General features: G+C 39.7%; 1 protein-coding gene across 1 annotated transcript in view; it reads left to right on the top strand.

The window, feature by feature from the left end:
* The window catches only part of PDE8B (phosphodiesterase 8B), a 977294-nt gene that overhangs the window by 614607 nt on the left and 336037 nt on the right, over window positions 1-26650 (top strand). Inside the window, exons 6-8 of the mRNA XM_085632271.1 lie at window positions 2985-3073; window positions 16500-16578; window positions 20592-20732. Coding sequence (XP_085488397.1) covers window positions 2985-3073; window positions 16500-16578; window positions 20592-20732 — 309 coding nt within the window. The remainder of the gene's footprint in view (window positions 1-2984; window positions 3074-16499; window positions 16579-20591; window positions 20733-26650) is intronic.

The following is a 26650-nucleotide window of genomic DNA, read 5'->3' as shown; positions in this document are numbered from 1 at the left end:
AATCTGTTTACTTGTGTTGGTTTTAATTTTACACATCAATGTCTTCTTTTATTTTGAGGATTTATTTGTATTTAAAGGGTCATCTACGCATGTATTAGGTTTGACACTCTGTCCTGATGATGGTCTCATGTACTTGTTAGATGACTGAAGACCAAAATGTCTACAGATTTGACCTCCACAATTGATAACTATAAGGACTGACAAGCCTCTCCTTAAAGAAAACCTATTTAAAACAAAGGAGGACTAAATGATTGGGCGATTCCCGGTCTGTCTCGGATCACTCTTGAACATAAAACAACATTTTAGTGATCCTTAACTGGCAGCTGTATAGTGCGATTTGTTTGATGCTTTCTTCATGATTTTAATGCATTGTGTATTAAATAGATTGTAATTTGGGATCATTGTACTAAGAAGTATGCCTATTTCAACAATTACTTTGCACTCTTTATATCAATAATTGCAATTTTGCTTTTCATTGCATTGAATGGTGTGGAGAAGCTATTATTACTGCATGCCATTAATAGAAACAATCTTACATTACTTCTTCAGGAGGCATTGTTTGTTATATATGTTTTCCCCAGAATCCTGTGGCATTATTAGGTTGCCCATTGTGTTGAACTGAACTAATGTATTTATGCAGCACTTCAAACAATAATAAAGTGAAAACACAACACAAATAAAATCCCATAGCATTTTATAAACATGGAGTAAACTGTATTAAATTAGTTGACAGTAAAAGAAATAAATATCAGTAGGAGCGGAGATAAGCAATTTTAAAGTTTTAATTAAAAATGGTGCCTAAAAGCACATAGCACTAACTGTGGTTATCGTGTTGTGCCTTTTGGGACAAAGTCACATGTTCAGGCTGACTGCAAGACAGGGACCAAGTTAGGCTCCCTGAATAAGAGTACCTTAAACCCTAATTGTGGAGCATTGTGAGAGCCCCTGTTGAGGATGCATCATGCAGCAGCAGTTCAGAGGAGCTGTGAGGCTGTTATGAGAGGTCCTATGTCAGCGTCGAGGATGCTGTCAACGGGGGGCTTGTGATGCGATGTCCTATGTCGAAGATGTGTCACACACCAGTGCTTTCAAAGAAGCTGTGAGACTACGATACGGAATCCTGCATCTTTGTAAAGGATGCAGTGAATGAGGGCTTGTGATACACGGCTTGCACTGAGGATGCATCACGCAACGGCGGTTCTGAGGAGGCCACGATGCGAGGTTCTGTGCCGAGGATGCATCTCACAGCTGTTCCAATGCGTAGTCTTGAAAGGCAATGTGTAGTGCTTTGCCGGTTCTACTGGTAGTTGGAGCCTCTTCTGTCATTAAGGCTCTGATCAGGAGGCCAGCTAACTGGCTCTTGGAGTCACTCTGTGGTCCTGGGTTCAAGATGCAGGTCTAGTCCTTTACTCAGGCAGCAGGGTAACAGAGGGACAGTCTTTCTTGCAGAACAGCACACAAGACCTGCTGAGTCTTACACAGGTCCAGAGGTGCACTGAAGAATTGGGTCTGAGGGTCCAAAATGTATTCCTGGTGCCCACTTTGAAGTAGGAGAAGATTCTGGAAGTTTCCAACCTCAGATGTGTTTGGAATTTACTGCCTCCCTCTCCTAGCCCCAAATTGCCTGGGGTCACAATAGACTAGTGTCAAACCCTTTGTGAGTTTGCCCAGGCAGAGCCTTTGTCATGTGTAAGTGTGGTAAGTGACAGCTCCTCTCCCTCATCATGTCAGAGATGGCGTATCCTGCCAACAACTAGGGCCCTTTTTTTCACTTTTTTGGAGCAATACACAAAGACGAACTTCCAGCTACACCTGGTCAAGTGACCCAGTAAACAGGCTGAACTAGAAAATGGCAACTTTCTAAAAGTGGCATTTTCAGAATTGTAGCCTAAAATCCAACTTTACCATTAAAGAGGGATTTAAATGACAAATCTTTAGACATCAAACTTGACTTTTCGACCTGTTGTCTATCGAAATGTATCACTTATTACATGTAATAAGTTAATCAAATGTTAAACGGCACAAACAGGCTGCAGTGGCCAGCATGAGACATGTTTAAAGGCTACCTAAGTGGATAGTATAAGGAGTTCTGCAGGCCCAGTAGTAAAATTTCATTTACATGAAGTACCACATTACTAGGGACTGACAAGTAAATTAAATGTGTCAATTGTGTGTAAGCCAATGTTACCATGCTTAAAGGAGAAACCTCAAGCACTTTAACTCTGGTTAGCAGTGATAAAGCCTTCAGAGTTCAAAAGCCAGCAGCAACTAAGTCAGCATAAAGGGAGGCTGGAAGGCAAAAAGTTGGAGGAAAACCCTGTCAAGGGTACCTACAGAGCATCATCATGAGTCATTCCCCATCGGGATTAACAGAACCACAGGAAAACAAGGGATCTTTTTTCCAAAATCTAGGAGAAAATGGGGAATCGCTGAGGGAATCAGTCCCAGACTTACGATTTTGGGGGCCTCTAATGATGCCTTATTAGGCTTTTTCACTGCCAAGAAAACCATGTAGAAAGATGTTTGGAATAATACCAGTGCTACTTTTCAAAGGTTTTGGAAGTACGTACAGCCTGTTTGGGAAATAAAATAGAGTTTAATGATTTTTGTAAGCTAAGCCATATCTTATTTCATAAAAGTAAATCCAGTGTTTTTATTTTGATCCAAAAGCTGGTTGAACTACCCATGTTGCCCCTCCAGCTAGGGTATATGTACTTGAAAAGTCTCTGGTTGTCATGTTTTATTTTAATTTATTGCCTTTTTGTAAATAAATCATTGTTAGTGATTGACATATTGTCTCATTACCTGTTTGTTGTTCACCCACAGAAATATCGTGCAATACCTTGTTATTCAGTAATGTTGGCAAAATGAAAGAAAAGTTGATTTATTTAATTTCTGTGACTGGAAATAAATGTACTGTGTGAGCAAGATGAAAAGCATTGTCACTTGACTCACGCTATTGGCTTTTTCATTTTTTTTTGCAGAGATTTATGGAGAATCACAGTATGATTGCTTGTTATAATGAACTGATTCAGCTAGAACACGGGGAGGTGCGTTCACAGTTCAAGCTGCGGTATGTAAGAGAGGCTGAAAACAAGAATTGTCAGTTTACCTCAATCAGCATAAACATTGCTGGAGCACTTCATGTTAAAGCACTTTGTAGTTGGTTGATCAATTATATTTGTTTATTGGGTGCTAAATGCATTTGTGATGTGAAATCAATGATTCTGTCGTGCAGACAGAGATTTGTGTATTATGAGAGCATCTACTATTTGCTAAACCAAAATTAGTTGGTTGAGCAGTCTTAATATATTAACTCATTCGGGGTCTGGATCACACATCTTTGTGCACACTTTTTTTGTATTCATTTACCTTGGCAGAAGAAAAAAATATACACTTGCAAAATAGAAGATAGTGTCGGTGAAATATAATACAGAAACTATTGCAAGTATATGTAACTGCTTGTTGGTTAAGTTGTTAAGCATTGTACACTAAATGATAATCTCAGGCCCCCATTTCTTAAGAAACCATCTTATCGTCTGCTCACCCTTTATTGTTTGTGATGCAGCTTCTATTTAATAAGTGTGGTACATCACATTCCAACATTACTCAATGTTTCTCAATGTTTGGGGGGGGTGGGGATTAATCCATTCAAGGACTAAGTATAACCTTGCAACATGAATTGTATTGAAGATAAATAGGTTGCATTACTGTTTCGTCAAAACAAAATAAGATCAAGTTGACAGAGTGATATTAGAATTCAATATATCTGATATTGTTCTAGTTATATTGGTCCAAAATTCTATCAGACATTGACAATTACAAAATAGTGACCAAACGGTGCTCAAAATTAAATTGTGAGTGTTGACATCTCACAAAAAGTGAAGGACTGGCCTCACAAACCCTCTGGTGTCATGCTTCATCATCGGCCATCCTCGCTCTCTAAAAACTTGGTTTGATAGAGGGCGGGCATACACCTGACGACAGGGATGCACTTCTAAACTAAACTAAGAGGGGGCCCATAAATAGTGAATGTGATTTAGAAACCATTACTGTTGTTAAATTTATTTTAATAAGGTAAACAACTCTATGGTATTAAAAAGGTGAGCAGTGACTTGGAGAAATTATTGTCTCCTCACCGTGGTGAAAAAGGTCAACATGTTTCTGCCTTGTGTCCCGAAAGGGTACATGGCATTCTTCAGGACCTATTATAAAGCGGGCTCCGTCCTTACCAGACCTTGTGATAAGAGAAAACCACTCCGTGGGGTGACCTATGTCACTCTCCACTACATAAGGACTCCAGGATGTCAGCCTGTAAGAAAGAAAAAAAAAGGAAAAAGAGCACAAAAGGACAATGAGAGATTTCCTTGGTCACTTACAATAGATTCATTCGTAACCACAGTAATTAACGTGCGTGGCTATATGTGCGCGATACGTGTCAGTCAAACTGTGCACACACGGTTAAAAATTGAGAGAAGTATTCTCTCTGTACCTTACCCAAGAGCCTTAACCTATGTGCATGGAAGGAGAAAATGGAGGGAAGGCCCCTTTAGTCACACTCTGAGGGGTTAAAAAACAAGGTTCATCGAAAATGCCAGGTCTGTTTGCATCTCCATCATACCACTCATTCCTTTCATTCTCTTACTGCATCAAGGTGTGCCTTCCGCCATGGAACCTAACTGTGTCCGTCTCTCCTCCCCGTTGATAACTGAGCTGGGAGTTTGGCGGGTCTGGGACACTGGTCTAAATGATGAAATCCCATGGCTCCAGATTGGATGGTAAAAACTAACCAGATACCGGAACCCCCCATTTGTCCACCAGATGAACTCCTAACCGTGGAAGTTACCACACTGTGTGAAAACTAGCCACTGGCATCAAGTAAACTCTTAGTAATCATCCCATACCACGTTGCCATGATTTAACCTTCAGGCACAATAGTATGGTATGCATGAACTCATAACACAACTAGACGAACATTCTCTAGGCATCCTTATATGAGAGAGTATTTTTTAAAACATATTGAAACCATAACATTAAGCGCAAGTGCAATGCAGATGGATATTGCCTGCCTAATACCTCCTGGGCACCACTTATTATCTAAATAGTGTGCACTAAGGAACTTAGCTGCGGGGGACGTTGCCGTCTGGTTTAAAAGAAAGTACCCGATAATATCTGACGCAAGTGCAATTCTCATATACATTCATCATATTAAATTGCTGATGATGCTTTTCTCCTTTAGTTAACCAGGGTGTACGCACTCGGCCGTGTTAAGAATAGCGGCAGATGGAACAGATAATGCCTGACTTCCGAGGACGGAGCAACATACGCGACAGTAGCGCAAGCCCCCAGGCCCCGCCCCTGAACGTGGCACGAGTCAGGCGATTACCTGCTCCCCAGGCAGCTGTTCTATCAGACTTCGGATCTTGACGGGGTCTAAAGGCGACATTCTGTCCCGTTTTCACCTATTAAAAATGAGCCAGGCGATCAGGCACACTGAAACACTGGCGGACATTGGGACACCGGATCCCACAAGCATGCAGGCAGTTCCCGAGCAATTGAGACCGCTGACTAGCCACTTAATCAATCAGGAACACTATATAAACCCGCCAAACTCCCAGCTCAGTTATTGACAGGGAGGAGAGACGGACACAGTTAGGTTCCACGGTGGAAGGCACACCTTGATGCAATAAGAGAATGAAAGGAATGAGCGGTATGAATGGAGATGCAAACTGACCTGGCATTTTCTATGTGTTCATCATGACAATTTGTGTTTATTTTTTAACCCCTCAGAGTGTGACTAAAGGGGATTCCCTTTATTTTCTCCTTCCATGGAGCACGTAGGTTAAGGCTCTTGGGTAAGGTACAGAGAAAATACTTCTCTCAATTTTTAACCGTGTGTGCACAGATGACTGACACGTATCGTGCACATTTAGCTACGCACGTTAATTACTGTGGTTTCGAATTAATCTATTGTAAGTGACCAAGGAAATCTCTCATGGTCCTTTTGTGCTCTTTTTCCTTTTTGTTTTTCTTACAGGCTGACATTGGAGTCCTTATGTAGTGGAGAGTGGCATAGGTCACCCCACGGAGTGTTTTTCTCTTATCACAAGGTCTGGTAAGGGGCGGAGCCTGCTTTATAATAGGTCCTGAAGAATGCCAATACCGTTAAGTTGTTTACCTTATTAAAATTGATTTAACAACAGTAATGGTTTTTAAATCACGTTTACTATTTATGGGCCCCCACTTAGTTTAGTTTAGAAGTGCATCCCTGTCGTCAGGTGTATGCCCGCCCTCTATCAAACCAAGTTTTTAGAGGGCGAGGACGGCCGATGATGAAGCATGACACCAGGGGGTGTGTGAGGCCAGTTCTTCACTTTTTGTGAGATGTCAACACTCACAATTTTATTTTCAGCACCGTTTGATCACTATTCTGGGAGCTGCTTAAAATTGTGTGCTTGAGGCTGGCTTGCTCCTGGCGCCCTGTGCCTCTAGTTCCCTCCTCCGGTTAACCGCTGGAGTTAGTGTGGTTCATGGTTTATATTGACAATTACAAAACACATGTAGTTAGTCAACGTCTTCAAGAATACATCTTACGGCAGTTCCACCTAAGCAGTTTCTGTAGCATATAGCATGTCTGATTCACTATCTTAAATGTATGCAAACAGAGATATGTCATAGCCCATAGTTAGAGAGATTGTAATGCCATCAGTGGTAATATCCCTGCCTAGTATAGTTTTCCATTTCAAACAAATACGTTCTAGTCCATCCTTGCTTGACTTGTGCCATAAATATATTTGAATTCTCGAATTTCGAGTTGAGAGTTCTTCTTGTACAGTAAGCACAGAAATTCTATTTTGTCAATACTTATATTGTCCAGGCTCTTTTGAAGGAAAACCCATACCTGTAAGTATTTGAAAAATTCAAGGTTAGGTTGAAAAAATGTATCCTGCAAGTCACAGAATGGTCTCAATACATCTCTGTGAAATAGTTGGCCAACAGTAGTCAGGACGAGTTCAAACCACTGTTTAAACATGCAATCTTGAAAAATACTGGGAAGCAGTTGGTTGCTGAACTGAGTAGAATATCCATTTAATTAGTGTAGTTCTATAGATTTTACACCATGTCTACTATTATTGGTTGTCCTAATCATGATTTTAAATCAGATTTTTCTAAAAATAAAATGTAGATATTTAATTGCTAACCAGAATTTGTTCTGAAAATCCTGTCCAAGACCCGCCTTAAACATCGTGGTGCATTTTCTATCAGTATTGGTGCACAAATCTGATATTCTTCGTATCATGGATGCCCAATAGTATATCTTAAAGTCAGGTAGTCCAAGCCAGCCACTTTGAACAGATCATTTCTTAATTTGTATAGCTCTTCTTGCCTTGCGATAACCCCATAAGAAACTGTTACTGACTTAGTTTAAGCACCTAAAATCAATGTTAGGGATATACAAGGCTATAGATCGGAACAGATATATAGAATTTTAGCAAAATAGTAATTTTAATAATGTTACACTAGCCTAGCAGGTGATAAGAAGTCGATTCCAACTCCGACGCAGTTGAGTTACTTTGTCTAGTAGGTTTAAGATATGTTTTTCACAATCTGGCTAACATTGCTGCATACTTGAATACCTAATTAGTTGGCTGTATGATTTGTGTTTTGTCTGTATTTAATCTGTAGCCTGATACTTGGCCGAATCATGTTGCTTTGTATTTAATTGCTTCTAAGGATGTTAACATGTTGTCAGAGTAAACCACAATGTTGTCTGCATGGGCAGAGATTTTGTTTCTGATTGAGACTATCAGCCTGTTTGCTTTGACAGATTGCAATTACGCTCCAGGTACATGGCAGTAGGAGAGGTGAAAATGGGCAACCTTGAGGCTCTGTAATTTCTTGTCGATAATGAACACACCAGCCCTAGGTTGATGAAATGGAGCCTACAGCTGCCTGACTAATCTGCTGCCAAATCCCATTTTTACCATAACCATCCATAGGTATTGCCAGGACACACAATTGAATGCTTTCTCAGCATCCAGCATGATCATACATCCATTCTTATTAAACCGACTCACACATTGATATAGCATTGCGTATATGTACTGATGTGTCTTGTCCTAGAATGAACTTGTGCTTTTCCAGACTAACCAATTGATCCATTACCTTGGCAATTCTGTCAGTGATCATTTTTACATACATTTTAATGTCACTATTGATCAATGAAATTGGGCAGTAAGAACGGCTTTTATCTGCTGATTTAAACATTTTCAGAAAGATTGCAATATTATTTGTTCCATGATTGGGAATACTGAAGTCAGAATCAATGGAATGGGATTTAGGGGCTAATTTTATTATCAATGTTTCATACAATTCCAGCGTAATAACATCAGCACTGACTGCCTTACCAGTGACAAAAGAATCAACCACTTGTTTATATACCCTTAGAGTAACTGCTGCATCTAGATATTCAATTTCTCTCAATAGTAAATCTGGTATCTTTATACTGTCTGTTAGAAATTGGGTCTCTAGTTGGCAGAGGTATGCATCCTGTCCAATTAAGGACTACAATCCTAGTCAGGGTAAATCAGATACACAACCTAAATTAACCTGTGCTCACCCTCTGGTGGCTTGGCACAGAGCAGTCAGGCTTAAATTAAGTGGCAATGTGTAAAGTATTTGTGCACACTTTAATACAGTGACACAGTGAAAACACAACAAAAAGACTCCATACTAGTTTAGAAAACATAGAGCATTTTTATTTGAGTATAACAAGACCAAAACGACAAAAATACAATAAGTAGTTCTTAAGATAGAAACTGCAAGATAGTGCTTGAAAGCAAATAGAGCGTATAGGTTACATGAGGTTGCGCAGGACCGGGGTAAATCCAAAGTTCAGGCCGACCAGCTATGGGACCCATGGAGGACCCACTGAAAAAGTACCTTGGATGGAGCAAGCATTGAAGTCTCCATGTGTAGGTTCTAATTCACGAAATCAGGCTGATGCGTCATCATCGAGCCTTGCAGTTGGGTCTCCCATGGTCGTGGAACCCTTTACAATGCAGGTGCTACGTTGGCTTCAAACCTCACGGTCGGGTCACGGTTATCGGCAAACTATTCACGATGCAAGTGCTGCATTGTTGTAGAACCTCGCATTTGGGTTATCGAGTAGCACAGGGATGTCCTCGAAGCAACCCTGCATCGGCGTTGAAGGGCACTGCATCGGTTCGGATCAGCTCAAAGTCATCACTGCATCGATGTTTGGGGGAAATTGCTGCAGGACTCAAAGTTGGCAGTGTCTACCAGCTGCAGCTGTGCTGTCAATACTCACATTACAGCAGCCTTTAGCTAAATGTGAAACATGCTAATTTAAGTGTAAGTTGCATTGTTCAGGGAAGGGCAAATTAAATCAGAGGCTGTTTGGTAGACCTATATGCTGCCCAGAGGTTAACATTGCTAGTTGTATAGAGGCAAAAAAACTAAACTTCTAAAGAGAAGACTGGTGGAAAGATGGATTTGCTTATGGAAGCTCCCTCTGCATCCTTTTGAAATACACCAGAGTTTCCTTGGGCTAGTTCTGAACTAGACTGCGAATGGAGTACAGGTAAATAATTGTACAAGTAATACACTGTGAGTGTGAAGGAAGAGCTGAGCTGTGAGGACTCCAGTGCAGTGGTCTTCAGGATGAGGTAGAGTTCATGTCAAGAGGGATGCAAACAGATGGGGCTCTTCAACAGCCAGAGCTAATTAGCAGAGAGGGGTTTGAGGCAGAAATGGCTGCTGGATCATGAGGGACAATCAAGGCTCAAATAAGAATAGTATCTGGAACAGGCTAGTCTGTAGACAGGAGGGGTGCATGGCAGGGAATTAAATGGTGCAGAGGATATGAGGAACAGCCAGGGACGTTTGAACAGGGAATGTAGCTCCAGGAGTAATAATGCTATAGGGAGAATAATCAATAGATGGGGATTCAAACAGGTTCAAAATTAGAGTAACAATGGCAGGCACAAATCCTGTAGAGTTGGAACTCTTACAGTCAGAGCCCTGGATAGTGAGGACTCCAGAGCAGTTCGAAGTGAAGGACAGTGGAAGGAGGAGAGGACAGTTGGAGCTCCTGTCCTGCTGGACTTTAGGAAAGAAAGCACTGTGGTTCAGGGAGGGCTACAAGACAATGAAGGATGAAGACAATTGAAAATCATAGACAGTCTAGGTACAGAGTGAAAAAGTGTGGTGCAGGATCTTGAACAGGTAGAGGTGCCGAACAGTGAAAGATGCAGCACAAGGACGTGAAAGGTAGACAGTATCTCTGAGGTTAGACTGGCCAAGCCTTCAGAGATGCCATCCTTTCAATACCATTTCAGCTCTATGTATTGAGGGACATTGTCACCTATGTGAAGAGTACACAGGGAACTACCAATAATAGCAGACTATTTAGGTACATCTAAAGACAAAAGAGTATCTCTTCTGGAACCAGGATGGTTCCTTCAAGTAAGCAAACTGTAGGGGACACCAAGGATGTTTACGCCAGATTGTCCTGGGCAAGCAGGGGAGCAGAGCACACAGTAGGTCGCAGACAGTGAATGAACTTTGTAGAATGTGTGACTATAAGGAAGCCCTCTCATGCCTCCGTTGGGAGCAGAAGCCCTGTTAATGTGGGGGTAATTCCTCTTAGAAACAGCAGCAAGTATTAGACTTGTTCCAAAATAACTTTCTTTCACACATGCAAGTTGCATGCTCACTTCCTTTTATTCACTCACGTCCTTTGGGAAGCGACTTCATCGCACTCCACCCTGATGAAAGCTCCGGATCGTTGTTAGGCCATTAGGAAGTGCTGAAACATGTTGGTGTTCTAGTTAGGGTTATATCCTCTAGCCCTACACTTGTTTTTAAACCTTCCCTCTCACTCCACTAATAAACATACTTTAGGAGTGGGAGAGAAATGTTACCTTTAAAGTTATGCCCACATACAAAACGTCTTCATAAGTGCTCCCTGAAATATGGTTGAGCCCACCTGACCTTTAGGAATTGGAGTTAGCCCGATGATGAAGCATGTCACTATTAGAGTGAGTGAGGGCAATAGGGTCCCTTTCCCTTCCCACCCAGTAAAGTGGGTTGGTGAAAATCTGGCGTAAACATCCTTGGTGTCCCCTACAATTTGCTTTCTTGCAGGAACCAGCCTGGTTCCAGAAGGGATACTCTTTTGTCATTAGATATACTTAAAAGAGAGGACGTATCCCTTCCAATCTCTCTAGTGAGGACCTCTCTACCCTCCTAGGGGCCTTCACCGGTTCCCTATTCTGTGAAAGAGACTATTTAGGTACTACACAAAGACCAACATTTGTCACTCTATCGCCTAATCTCTATATAATATATGGGTTTGTTGTCTTTTGTATGTGATAGTCAGGGCTGGTCCTGACATAGATACTATCCACTGTCCTTCAGTTACCATTTACACCCCGCTAAAATATATGTTTGTCAACCGTGATGAGATCTACATGCAATAAACATGGGGTATTGCTAAGTTTACAGAATGTAAGTTGCCAAAGGGTCATATTTCAGCTAATGAGTCCCACTGCAAATAAAGAGTAGAGGAACATTCCTGGGTGCTGGTCAAAGTACTCAGCCAGGTTACCCTAGTCAATGACAGGGAACTTGGCTGAAATGAAATCATTTTGTTGACCCATCTGTCTTTGTACATCGACTCTTGTTCAGGGGAGTGACCGGCAGCTTCCTGGACGTGGGCAGAAGATTTTTTATTGCCCAAAGTCAAACACATTCCATTGGCTGTGCTCCCAGTTTGAATACTGATTCCTGCTGTGTCTTGATCACAATATACAAATTAAGGGATTCTCTTATATTACCCAACCAAACCAGGCCAACATATACATACGAAACAAAATGAGGTTAAAAGTGGAAATAGATGTAAAACAATGTTAGCTCTACCCAATATTGTTACAATTTTGTATTAGTATTGTGACTGAATGTTATGATGCTGCTTTAGCCTATTAAAAAAGCTAACCATACCTATCTCCATTCTTATACTGTAATGCAATTTGTAATAATAAACAAGAGTGTCAGGAAATAATATAAATCGTGTATGCACATTAATTACATATGACAAACATAAGATATCAACATTACATTTCAACTAATCTGTTAGACATCAAAGTTACAAGGATTGCATAAATTATGTACAAATAAACAAAACAGTTCATAGATTTCGTGTCCCTCCATGATCCGTTATATATTGTAGGTGGTACTAAAAACGTTTAAGTCTTTGATCCATCTGGAGGTAGTCATAAGGTTAGACCTGATCGAGAGACAACTCTAATTAATGTGTTTTTTCCCTTGCCTACAGTCCAAAATGAATGCACCTAATTATCAATATCAAAATGTTCCTCCAGTACAAGGGGTCATCGCGTTTTGGGCATTTAAGTTTGTGGCCTCTTCACGACTGCAGAAAGACAAGAAATATGAAATTGATTGAAAGGACATGCAACTGTGATCACATGATGTGGTGCCTTACCGTTCAAACACACTGTTACATAAAAAGTAAACAACTACGCCAGCACGATGCCCGTGTCGCAGTTTCTCGGGTATTGCCCACATGGGACCGAAAGGAAAGCTAGACCCATTCCAGGGTGAATCGGTAAGTGGAGCACAACCATGTGTATACAGCATCACACGCTGGCACCTATATTATACAACTCATTTCCTAGGGACAAAGAATAGATGAATTGTCTTGTTTTTTAGCACATATTTTACTCAATCTTTGTAACTTTGATGTCTAACAGAAAAAAAGTTGAACTGTAATGTTGATATAATATGTTTGTCATATATGTGAATACACAATTGATTTGTATGATTTTCTGCCAAATTGGCTGGTGCGGCATCATGTGTTTCAGTCACAATACCAATATGAAATTGAAACGATATTGGGTTTAAGTAACATTGTGTTTTGATCTATTCCCACTTTTAACCTCATTGTTTCACATGTGCTGTGATCCCAGGTTAACACATTCCACACTACCACCTTTTAAGAGTGCCCCTTAAATCTCCATAACCACACTCTCTCTCATGCATTTATTTTGTTTTATAGTGTTACCGATACTAGTGTAGGGTGTCAGAATACTTTGCATCACATACACATTACACAGAGACAATGACTCCTTCGTGCCTAGATCAGTGTATAGGAAATTTTAAATAAGACAGAGGACTACAAGGTATATGGGTCACATGTCATCCATACTGGTAGGCAGTATAGTTTGAGTGCTTGGTCTGCAGAAGCACAAACTCTGAATTTAAAATGCATCACAATAGTTGGGGATTGTCTTTACTAATTAATTTCCACCCAAATGAACCCTTTTTTAACAACTTTAGGATAATGAAAGACTGGGGAAAAACATAGGTCTTTAACGTATATAAAGCAGCTCTTTGATGACACTTAATAGCTAACTGTTCAATATTAGGATTTTACTGTTCAAAGTATTTTATTAAGTGCGTAAACATATAATTAGGTGTCAGCGATACAAGTGTAAGGTATGCTGTAATACAATCATTTCAAGTAGATGATATACAATTCCATATGGGTGTAACAAAAGATCCTTCTCACACAACTATAACTGTACATTGAAATACATGAGTATAGACGAAGATTGTGCATATAAACTGCAAGTTTTAAAAGAATCTCTCTGGCAAAAGCAGTAACCCACTGTACCTGCCACATTATATGCACTTTGTTATCTGCATGGTACACCTGCTTTGCAGCAGGCATATTAACCCTCTGCGCTACCTTATTATGAGTCAAAACTGCCATTAGATAAAACTCCAATCTCTCTCCAGGAAGAACATTAATCACTGTAGGTACTTCAACAGTTTTATTGTTGCCTCAAATTTGCTGGAGGCAAGGAACACGACAGCAGGTGCTTTTAAAATCAAAATATACTTGAAAACACGGTGCCTCCTGAAGCCTGCTCCCGGTGCGGTGGCACTGGTCGCACCGACCTAGAGCTGCCCCTGCATTCCACTTAATTTGCATGAACACCAGCATCTTCATCCTCCTGCCAACAAGTCAGTTATTGATCTAATGCTCTTATGTCAAGCAGTCTGGCAGTGCATATTAGCAATAAAAATAGGTAATTTCTGTCCAGCGATATATTGTCGATTATGATAGATAACATAGGCGATCTCTGAATGAACTACAGCAACAGGTAAGTAACAGCACAAATACAAATGGCAGACTTTTTCACAGTTCCTTGCAGGTGGTGGGACAGCTAAGCACTAGCAAAGATCAGGGTGCTGGTGCTCTCCACTAACCCGAACAGTGGGCCCTCTGCGGTGACAGAAAATCGTTCTCTCAAGCATTCTTGACTCTTTCTGGGTAAAAGTTGATGGACAGTCTAGCATTAGCTCACAGAAGGTGGTGTGATGCTGACACAATTATCACATTAGCACGTCCAGCCAAGATTGTGAATTTTTTTAAATAACATTTTAAAAAGTGTTGAAATGCTTGAAGTAGTCACTGCCCCTGGTAGATACCTGGGCTGCATTCCGTTCCATTGTTTTTTTGTCCCACTATACCAACTCACACAGGAAACAGACATATGCCAGTCAATCCTTGGTTTCACTTTTCTATACACAGTCAAGCACAAACTGCCAGCCAAGGTACCCTCTGCATCGGTACACAAGCATATAAGCACAAGCAACGTTCATGATCTATAACTCATCATCTCAGAAAATATTTTTTATAGCATGAGGACCAATTACTTTTATTTCATAGTACAGCATTTAATTATTTTATATGTCACAGGTGTCCAAAAATAAACAAGAAGTGCTTGATGCTACAGTGGTTGTTTGTCAGACTATTGTGGTCAATAAGCTAAACCTGCAATTATACTCCAGAACATTGACAAGCAACTTATAGTCAAGGTAAGAATGTATAGGAAAGTAAGAATTTTGTACTCCTAACTCTAAATCTACTTAACCTGATGATCTGTTAAAAATCTATATTGTAGAGTTGCTGTAAATTTAGGTTTATATAAAATATGATATTTTGGTAGAACCCTGTCACAGCCTGCATGCAGATTGTGAAAGATTTGTTTCCATATAGAATGAATAATCCAGCAGTGTTAAACTTTGTGTCAGAAAATGGCTTACCCACAGCTTCATAATTATGATTATGTATGCCATTTCATAAATATTTCCCTCATATATGACCACTGATTTTTCAACAAAAAAGAATCTGTAAAAAAAGTGGAATATAAGAATCGATGTGCTGAGGCACATAATCGTAGTTGATATTATGTGAAAAATATTGAAGCAGACCCTGTTCCATCAATGTGTCATCCACTCAGATGATGGATATATATTTTGGGACAATTTCTAAAGGCTTTGTGAACCATACTTAAAAAGTTAAATCAATAACAGAGAGTACATGAATATTTATTAACAATCTCAGTAAGTAGATTTATAGTTAGGAATAGAAGATTATGGAACACCTCAATTAGGTAATTGTTGGTCTATATCAGCACCACTCATTCATTCATTGAAGACGGATACTGTATTTTACATATATGACGTACATTTCTACACCAATGGCAATACCAGAGAAGTTCAACAGTATACATTTTCCCCCTTGTTTGTAAAGTAGTCATCCTGATCTTGGTCAATCAACAAAGATTCACCAAAACAAGGAGTTATGGTGGGAGGGGGCTATCTAATGGCACATACCAACTATAACAGCCAATCACTTAACAAGAAAAATGTGTAAAACCACTGCCACTTACCTTATAGTATTCTGATGTCAATTCTCATATTCATCAATATCTTTACGGTCATAGAAAGACATTGCTTAAAAATGTGACATATTCTGAGATGTACCTACACAGAACATGATTATTAAAAGTATTTTGCATGCTAATCTAGTTGGAAAGTTCCACTGAAATGTGTGTCTACTTGACGGGCGCAGTATAGAGGCTTGCTACATTTTAATCCCTGTACTAACCTCCTTCATAAACCCCAATGCCACAAAACCTGCCCAGAAAATATTAACCACAAGGAACGCACTGATATTAACATTATAATTGGCTCTCGTATTCTAACGCAGTTGTCAAATGAACATTAGACTAGCGATATACCATATATAAATAACCACGTGACCCGAAGTGACCAGAACGCCACATGAAAATGCTGCATAACACTCCTCTCATAAGTAAATATATTTAAGAAGCCTTGCCTTTAAAAGCCAGTTTGTTGTATTTTGTTATCTGCATTTAAATCCTCTTCTATGTACCCTGTTCATGGTAAATGCCTGCTTGCAGTGGTTGGTCTTGACAAGTGAGATTTTCAGGGGCACATTTTGGGACTCCAGGCACAGTGATTGTCATATTCATGTCTGTTTTCAATGCTTTGAGATTCAAATCAAATGCTATTTGTGTGCAGTGTTCCATCAGAGACCCCAACATCTGCTGCATTTATCAGGTCTCATTTGCTCTCTGCAGGGCATGCAATTCTGTATTTACTGCGCTGGATCATTGCCCTGAAGCCATAGAAATAACAAGCGAAGACCATGTCATTCAGGTATGTAAAGACACCTGTTGTTTATGTTGTTTATGTTTATAGTACTGATTTGAAGTATTTATCTAAGTGGCCTTGATTGCATGGAAACAGGTTTCTTGTAAGAAATATTTTTGAGGGCGTTAATGAAAGTGTTATCTAAGCCCACTAAGGTAATTGTACCGTTTCTGATAGCAACAAATTTCTGCGATCCACCCGCAACAAAAAGACTCTTAGACATAGAATTACTTTATTCGGTCTGTTTTGTAATCTACTGAGCATAAAAGTACAAAAGGATATACATACATTAAAACCATATTATCGTTAGAATCGTTAGAATCTTAAAAATTAATTAGAAAAGTTAAAAAAGAATCACATCAACTAAGTCCTTTAAAAACCACTTGAAGATATGAAGGCATATTAGATAACAATTTCAATAATAGAAACAACGTGACAATCAATCATTCACACATGGTCATAAAATAGCCCATACATAGTTAGCCATTAAAATTAACTAACTTAACATGTTTCATGTGAAGTGAGAGCCATATTTTTTCTTATTCTTAGACAGGCTAGCAAGAAAGAGGCTGTCGCAAAACAGGTATTTGGATCCCCGAGTTGATTTATATACAATAATGCCGGGCGGCATTGCCTATACTTTAGCTTCTTTAGGATTGGGAGGATAACTCTATCTCTTTCCTTCTTGTAGAGCCCACAGGAAAAAAAGATATGAAGGTCTGACTGCACCGACTCCCTATCACAAGGGCATGCAGACAGGTCAGAGCCACTATACCTTCTTGAAAGGATAACCTAACATCAGTGTAATTAAGTTTAGGTGGAATCTCAGCAAGAGAAATCTGTGTTGTCTATTTCCAATGTTATATAAGTAGGAGAAATCTACCACAATTATAGGTGGTAATTGGAGATATGGCATCACTGATTTCTCCTGCAGATTTCCTTCCTGGCGATCATATGCCGCCTTTGAGAAGAAAATTTCCTTCAGTTTGTACTTCGAGGTTATTCTACACAAGTTAGGACAAAAAGACTCATAAAGCATCAACTTCAGGGTGCACAGTTTACTAATATATTGAATATTCAGGGCCTTATTTATGAGGCCTTGCGTCACTTTTACGCCACCGGTGCGTCACTTTTTGTGATGCACCAGCAGTGTAAAAAATGCATCACTTTGTAAACCCCTGCGCCACATTAAATCTGCGCCAGGGCGTTCCGACGCAAGAAAGGGTCATAGAAGTGACGCAGTGAAATCTATAAGATTTCACTGCGCCACTTCTAGGACGCAAATGCATCAATATCTTACGCCTGCCTCATGGCAGGCGTAAGACTGACGCAGGCACATTTAACATGGGACTTGCCCATGTGTAATGACCCATTGCTAGAGTTGCGTCACTTTTGTGACACACCCCAGCAATGCGTCATTTTTGCGCCTACAGATACGTCAGAAATACTGACGTATCTGTAACTCCTTGCGCCATGATGCGTCATACTATAAATATGACGCATCATTGGCGTCGCAAGGAGGGCGCAATGAAAAGTGACGCATTGCTGTTTTCTCGTAGCAATGCGTCACTTTTCATAAATGAGGCCCTCAGTCGGCAGTGTGGACTGGTCAAAAGTGACCAATGACATAATGTCGGCTTGTAGTAAACGTACGCGCTGATGTGCTTTTATACCGAAAAGAAGTCCACGTCTGAGTGATGATTTTTATTACTATCAGGATCAAAGGGAGACAAATCGATTGATCATCAAATAATTCTTCTTTGCACATACCTATACATTTTTTGCATTAGCATATATTGTGATCGTTGCATATTTTCATACAGAAGAAAAATATTAGGACTTCATTGACAAATGTACAAACAAAACAAGAAGAAAATCTTTGCTAAGTGTGCAAATAATGAAGATGTTACGATTGCTATGAGTGATCTGCCTCTAGGTTTGAGGGGGACTACGAGCGGTGATGGCTGCTGGTTTGTGAGCCTTTGGGGACATGTGAGATAATAGGGCCCACTAGTAGGCATTTAGGAAGGACATCCCTCCAGTACTGACGTTCCTCACTGGCAGCCACCCTCCATGCATATATCGAAGGATTGAGTGCCCCTGCACCTACTCACTCTCAGTCTTACATCAGGTTGTTTCAGATGCTGAGCCTCATTGTCTGCCACTCTTGGTATTCTTGGATATGGTTTACTCTCTACAAGATGCTGTGCTTTTGGGTCCTCGAGCAAGTGGAGGAGGAAGTGGTCAAGGCACAGGCTTTTCTTTATTCAAGGTAGTCATTCGAACGCTATCTAGTGCCTAGGGATTGATGTGTAGGTTTCTTGATGCCCTAAGGATAATACACAAATTCAGATAGGAGGTCGTGTAAACTTTGAATTTTGAGCGGGAGGAAGACTTCTTCTTTCACAAAACTACTGCAGGCTTTAACTGTATTACATTCCTAGGAAGCCTTAGGGGGCAAGGGAATACTTAGATGCTTGGATGTTAAACATCACTGGGTCAAACACAAGAGTTTTGCATGCTGCAGGGTGAGGTCACTTGTCAGAGATGTGCGAGAGTGCCAAGCTTTAAGTCTTCTAGGCTGCTAGAAAAAGGTAATGTGATTCCGGAAGCTTAGATCTCAAAACATTCTTCAAACCAAAAACTGAGTCACAGAATCTCTTAAATGTAATTCCTGGTCTGAGAGTAGTTTTTCCAGGTTTGTTTATATATAGGTGGTTTTCAAACACATAAGATATGTCAGCTATGGTCATTACCTGATTTCATTCCTAAAGGTGTTGTGTTCCAAATATGCTTTTTGCAATCTATGTTGAACCTCACCAGAGTATTGTAATGTTCAATATTTGCTTTAATCACAGTTCTTTTCGCCGGCAGTTGTACAGCATGTGGCCCAGTGGTTTGTTAACCTTATGCAAAAGCGTTTTTGTGTTTCCCAGACTGGTGTTCACAATCCAGGTTTAAACTATGGGGCCGATTATGATGTAGGTCGGAAATTCTTCCAACCGACTCAGTCTCGGAATCGTTTCTGACCGACTCGGTTTTGGGGAGTCCGACCGACTGATTACGATGCTGCAGAACATCGTTCAGTTGGACTCGCATTGACTTCAACGGGAGCCTGTGTTCCGAACAAGAACACAGGCTCCCATTGAAAAAAGAGGTGGTTGGGGAAAACCTTGCACCCTGTGGCCGGCACATATGGTGCCTGTCCCACTGTACGGGCCAGATGTACAAAAATCTAGAATTGTGATTTCCTAATTCCAATTCTTACATCTTTTAAATAGTTATAGCTAGTGGGTCGTAAATTGACCTACCTCATGAATATTAATTAGGCAGGTCGCAACTTGTGAATCTTAGCCATCACCATGTCGGTGATTACATTTTTAATAAAGCGAACTTAAAAAAAAGATTTTGCCCATTTTCCTTAAAGGAAAACAGGATGCATTTAAAAAGAGAAAATTAAACTTTGAAGTTTCATTTTTTAAGAGTCTGCAGTGGCTTGTGCATTCTGAAAGGGGAAGAAGTTAATTGGGGACCCGTTCTCATTTGCGAATGTGTACCACCCCTTCAATTTATCGGTAGAAAACTAATGATTTGAACCCGTAATTCGGTTGCAAAACATTCATACATAGCTCTGCAATTCGATATTTGGAAGGGACGCTGTAAATAAACCCCTTCGAAATACAGTATCGCTAACACAAATTGCGATTCAGTAACATGTTATCGAATTGCAATTTGTGCTTGTGCACATTTAAAAGAACATTTTTGCGGTCGCAAATATCATGATTCTGCAAATCAGGACACTTCTGACTGCAAACATGCTTTATTCATATGGTCCTAGAATCCATAGACTCTTTAATGATAATGGTTTGCATATTCACTATGGTTGTCAAGGGGTATACCACCTAACAACTGTTCTTTTATGTAAATGAGCAAACACGTAATTGAATTGATAATATTATTAACATGTAATGATGACTCTTTCCCAGTTTTTAATCTCAAATAATTTTTTCTCTATTTAGTATGTAAATCCAGCCTTTGAAAGGATGATGGGATATCATAAAGGAGAGCTGATTGGAAAGGAACTTACAGAATTACCAAAAAGTGACAAAAATCGTGCAGACCTGCTCGACACAATAAACATGTGTATTAAAAAAGGAAAGGTATGTACTAAATATATCAATGCGCTGTCACAAACATACTGTTTGTCATGTTTCCATTAAATGTTCATTACAGCATAGGACTTTGTCTTTTGACTTCCATTTTGGTTATCGGGAATGCAAGCAATTCTCTATTCCCCATACATGACTCACATAATATTAATTTGAGGCATTTGCAAAAATACATTTTCTAATTGTTGTTAGCTAAAACTATCCCAAGTGTTTTCACAGACTTGAGTCAGATAATGTACCTATTAGTCAAAACCGCACTTATACATTACCAGTAATGCCATTAAGAGGAAGGAAAATTAGCACTGCATGCTACTAAAAGCTTTACAGATGTGGTTATCTCTCAAAAAATGGTGTTAGCTTTTTTTTAAACAAATTGCGACACTGTTCCATAGTAAACCCTAAAATGCACGTAATAAAGAATCAAGCACTGACCATCATTTTAGAATTGTTGACATCCTAGCTGCAAACGATCAACAATGTTACCACCCCTTTCCACATATATATTCTTGGAGATGCGATAGGTGTCGTACTCCTGCTGCGACTCGCGTCTAAACGCTGCCCTCTTCCCAAGTATTTCTCGGGCGGGCATGCTGCATCTTTGGTGGGAGAGGAAGGGCCAACAGATTCCTGCATTCAAAACTTACCCTGCGGTGATCGGCCCACCAGTACAATATTTGGTCACATCGCTCCTCTCCTTTGGGAGTGGCCGGAAGCATCTTCATCCTGGGTCTCCTTCCTCCTTTTGCGATGCCTTCTGGGACTTAAGAGGTACCTGTTCCGAGATGGCAGCCATGAAATTCTTCATTATTGCCCTTTTTCCAGTCTACGATGACAAGACACAGATTCTCCATGTAACAGCTTTTCCCCTATAAAAAGGAGGAAATCCATCTGCTCCAAGCCTCGCAACCCATTGAATAGCGTATTTTGTGTTCCTTGCCTCTGGTTCTTTTTGTGGTGACTTTTCTCCTGAAATCATGCCTGTTTCATCCCTCCATGTTCGTCTCTGCCAGCCTATAGATCTCACCGCCTCCTTTCTTGTCATCGGTTTTTCCTCAGCAGTGCACCAATACCTTGAACCAGTTCTCTTCTAAGGCCTCTTCCACAAACAACAGGTTTCTTTTTGACTTTGTGGCTTTTTCTTCCTTGGGACTCCTTTCTGAAAGAACTACCTGCTTGATGTACACTTGTCGGCAGCATCATAGCTACTGGAAGGGTCACCGTTATCTCATGCAGACCAAGTCTGTGAAGATCAGGCCAACCAGAGCTGAAAGTAGCATCAAGAATTTGTCCAGATGCTGCCCTGAGTGACTAGGGCATTTGTTTCTTGCTAAAAACAAGGAAACGTTGTTTCAAGGCACTGGTCTAAATGATCACTGCCAGAAAGTTTAGAAAAGGGTTAAGAAAGAGGGGTTTTCAATTTATGTTTAAAGACAGGAACGTGCTTTTGATGCTGCAATGAATGTGCAAGGGCACATCACTGCCAGAAACCACAAGCTCATAGCTAATTGATGAATAGCTTTAAAAGATATTGGACCAAATCATCTGTGTATAGGTAGCTAAAGGTGTGCTAGGCTGTGATCTTAAATTGCTGATATTCATGAGTTAGCAGTTGATCTGTGCCATACACAGAGACACTTAAAATTGATTCAAAGTGTTGGAGGAGCCTAGCGTTCATCATGTGATCTCTTCTCTACAGACCTCAGCTCATACAGAACAGACCCCCATATTCTCATGAATAAGGAGTTTAGAGAATGTGTTTAGCCACACCCAGATAAAGGTCATAATAGTAGTCCAGTCTGGGCATAACTACGGTGCTACTTAGAGTAGCCTTCCACCAGGGTGTCTTATGTCAATTCTATTTTTATTTTTTTGGTACAGGATATTCTTGCTGACACAGACCACTTGAGCTCTCTTTGAAAAAACCTAATCTATAAGAAGCTCATGATCTTTTACATTCATTAAGACAATGGCATTATGTGTGAATATAATTCAATTACTATATACCCATATAATTAACCGTGTAACAAGTTCATTGGTTTATTGGCATGCGTTAGCCCTTTCGCGACAAAGTGGCCTAGGACTTTCACAAGGCTTGATAATATTAGGCCTAGGCAGCAAATTCCGTTCCGCTCGCGGAATTTGCGGAATTTGGGTAATTTCACGTTCTGTGAAGAACGCGGAATTGCCCAAAATTCTGCGATCCGCTGCTTCGCAGAATTTTTTGCTTGTTCGCGCTTTCAAAATGCGTGTTCGCGAGATATTTCTCCCAGAGCTAGCAAACAACGTTCGCGAACAGGAAAAAAGCATCTTGAACGGGCGGAACAAGCAATTCCACGTGTTCGCAGAACTTTTGCTTGCTCGCAGAGATTTTTTACCGCTTCACGGAGCTTTGCATAGCGCGACTACGCAAATTCCGCCCACCCCTACAAAATATACATGTTCATCCTTTTATGATTAACTATGTAGTCATGAAACTGGGGTTAAGATAAAACCTAATCCCTAGAGGAGGTGTGGCTTCTCCCTTCACTGACAAAATATCGAAGTTTAAAATATAGAAGTAAAAAATATCAATGTAAAGGTATAGAATGCAAAAATATCTACTCCCTATACTTAAACAGGTGCAAAAATATCGATAACAAAATATCAATGTAAAAAATATAGTTGTACAAAATATCGAATTATATATATATATATATATATATATATATATATATATATATATATATATATATATATATATATATATATAAAATAGTAATAAATATTAAATAATTACATATGTTAAATAATAAAATTCATATAAAAAAATAAAGTAGATTTAATATAAATGTAAGAAAATATAATAAATAAACTTAATTAAAAAAAAGTTAAACACACATACATAATAATTCATATATCTTTCCTTTAAAACAATTAATAAACTATTATTTTAATTAATGTAGTAATTTTAAACTTGTATAAAAATTTACAAAAAAATTTACAAAAAAATATATTTGTGTGTGTGTGTGTGTGAACCAATGACATAAAGTCTAATAAAAAAACATTCTATTATAAATTGAAACTTTAAACTATTTAAAAATCTTCAAACTTAAATTTCCCACTCCAGCGGAGGGGTAAATTTGCTATTCCAACTCCAGTGAGTGCAACAGTAGGGAAAGTGTTGGATAGCGGAGGGGTAAAAATTACTATTCCAACTCCAGTGAGTGCACCAGTAAGGAAAGTGTTAGATAGCGGAGGGGTAAAAAATTGCTATGCCAACTCCAGTGAGTGCAACAGTAGGGAAAGTGATGGATAGCGGTGGGGTAAAAATTACTATTCCCACTTCAGTGAGTGCAACAGTAGGGAAAGTGTGTGAAAGCGGAGGGGTAAAAATTACTATTCCCTCTCCAGTGAGTGCAACAGTAGGGAAAGTGTTAGATAGCTGAGGGGTAAAAATTACTATTCCCACTCCAGTGAGTGCAACAGTAGGGAAAGTGTTGGATTGCGGAGGGGTAAAATGTGCTATTCCCACTCCAGTCAGTGCAACAGTAGGAAAAGCGCTGGATTGCGGAGGGGTAAACTTTACTATTCCCACTCCAGTCAGTGCTACAGTAGGGAAAGCGCTGGATTGCGGAGGGGTAAAATGTACTATTCCCACTCAAGTAAATGCAACAGCAGGGAGTCGATATTTTTGCATTCTATATTTTATCTAAATTTTTTTAACATCTATATTTTTGTGGTCGGTATTCCGTCAGTGAACCGTATTACGAGGCATCTGCGAACAGCAGTTCTACTCTCAGATTTTAACACCACATTCCTTACATGGGTAGTAGCAGCAAATGGGTAGAGGAGATGGCAAGAGATGCACAATATGCAACTGGCACAATTGCAATGTTACCGCCAAAGGGTTTGGTAACAGAATATCATTGTCAGAATATCATCTGACATAAACATTGTGTCCTAAACACAGTGGCAGCCGATGCATATTAGCAGTGGTGAAGCGCTGGAGGGGGCGCAGGGGTGGGAGCGCTAGATGAGGGAAGTGCGGGGGAGAATACAAAAATTTTAAATAAAACTTACCTCATGCTGCTTCTGCTATCTCGCACCTTGGATCTTCTCTGCTTCCTGGTCCTGGCACACAATGGGACAGCAGTAGACTCCCCATCCAATCTACGCGCTGCTCTCATGCTGCGTGAGAGGAGCACGGGGATTGGCGAGTGGGCTGGTTTGACGCTTCGCTCAGGACAGCGAGTCTGTGCTATTTCTCCAACCCAGCTGTACCATACAGCCAGGTGGGCGAAACTGTGCATGTCTGTTAAAACGGCTGGCCAAGCAGACATGCACAGTTAGTAGTGCACATCACTCTGCCCCCCTCCCTTGGCCCGGCCCGGCCCAGCCCCACACATGCTGGCTCAGCCAGCAGCCGAAAAATAAAACAATATTGTTTTATTTTTCAGCTGCTGGATGAGCCAGTGGGGCAACACTCCTCCACCATTGCAGAGGAGCCGCCTCTGCCTAAATATCTTCTACAAAAAATATTTGTGTAGAAGATATTTAGGACACAATATTTATGTTAGAATATATTTCCATGCATGACATTCTAGCACACAATCCTGTCAAAGATGTAAATATAATCTGAAGGAAGTGGAAGAGTAATCATACGGTGTGATCAAAAGCACTGCCTGAAAAAACTAGCACAAGCCAGGCACGCGAATGTCAAACAGGGTCCTGCGTATTCATGCGTAGAAGAATTCTGTACAACTGCGGAACTGTTGGACTGCTAAACCCAATAATTTATGCTTTTCTGTAGAGCCATTATGAAACCAGCAAGCACACTTGTCGTGAGTTATTTGCCAAAAGTTTTGCGAGAAGAACAATTTGATACCTAGTATTTTTCTACTAGTAGATTCTTGAAAGGACTGGCAGAACAACAAACCCTCCATGTTACAATGTAGCTAGATGATTTTAAGGGTAGATGCAAGTTTTCACAGTGCTGCTTTCAAGCAGGCTCAACTTAAAACCTGTACCTACTGTTCAGAGCCATATAGTTGTATAGTTTTTTTTATACTGCTATATTGCCAGGTGGGATAAGTGTGTCAATATGTGCACACAGTAAGAAATATGAAAACAACCTATAATTTGATTTTGAGTATTTTCAAAGATATAAACGGCAAGCAACTATGTGCTATTTGTAAGTTTTGCCTTTTTTCAGTGTTGGCAGTTTTTTGCTACTGTTGATAATTTCACCTAGATTTTTTTCATTCGTGTTTTTATTGTCTATTTTCTTTTTATAAATACACTTTCTCATGATTAAAATGGAATAGTGTGCAATTATTTTCCAGCTTTACTATTAACAAAGTTTGTTTTATCTTTTTCTTTGGCTACCTGCTTCCTAACAGTGGAAAAAATCCAGTAAATTTACCTAGTTAGATTATGCTACATTTCCTTTAAATTTCTGTCTCTTTCATGTTCTTTGTGTACTTTACACATCCCCAGACTTCTGTGTCTTCCTGTCTATATATATATGTAGATCTATATATATATATTTGTGTATCTATATGTATAATATATATATTCAATGAAAAAAACATAGGTTTCAGGCACGTTATAGTTAGTTGGACATTTCATTTGTATAAAACCAGAGAAATTTCGCCGTTATAGTTAGTTCAGCTAACTATAACTTGCGCCCCCTCAATGCATTGCTGATGACGTCACATTTTACATAATTCATGACACGGTCAGTGACATCACTAATGACATCTCAAATGACATCACTGAAGACATCACTGATGACATCATCCAGTGACTCTGTGTTTCTGTAAAGATGAAATATGTTTTATATATATATATATATATATATATATATATATATATATATATATATATATATATAAATATATATATATATAGGCCAAGGTGTATTGAAGAAT

This window comes from Triturus cristatus, chromosome 2_1 (genome assembly GCF_964204655.1).
Source record: "Triturus cristatus chromosome 2_1, aTriCri1.1, whole genome shotgun sequence".
Lineage (NCBI taxonomy): Eukaryota > Metazoa > Chordata > Amphibia > Caudata > Salamandridae > Triturus > Triturus cristatus.
The sequence above is the reverse complement of the archived record's forward strand: the minus strand, read 5'-3'. Positions and strand labels throughout refer to the sequence as shown.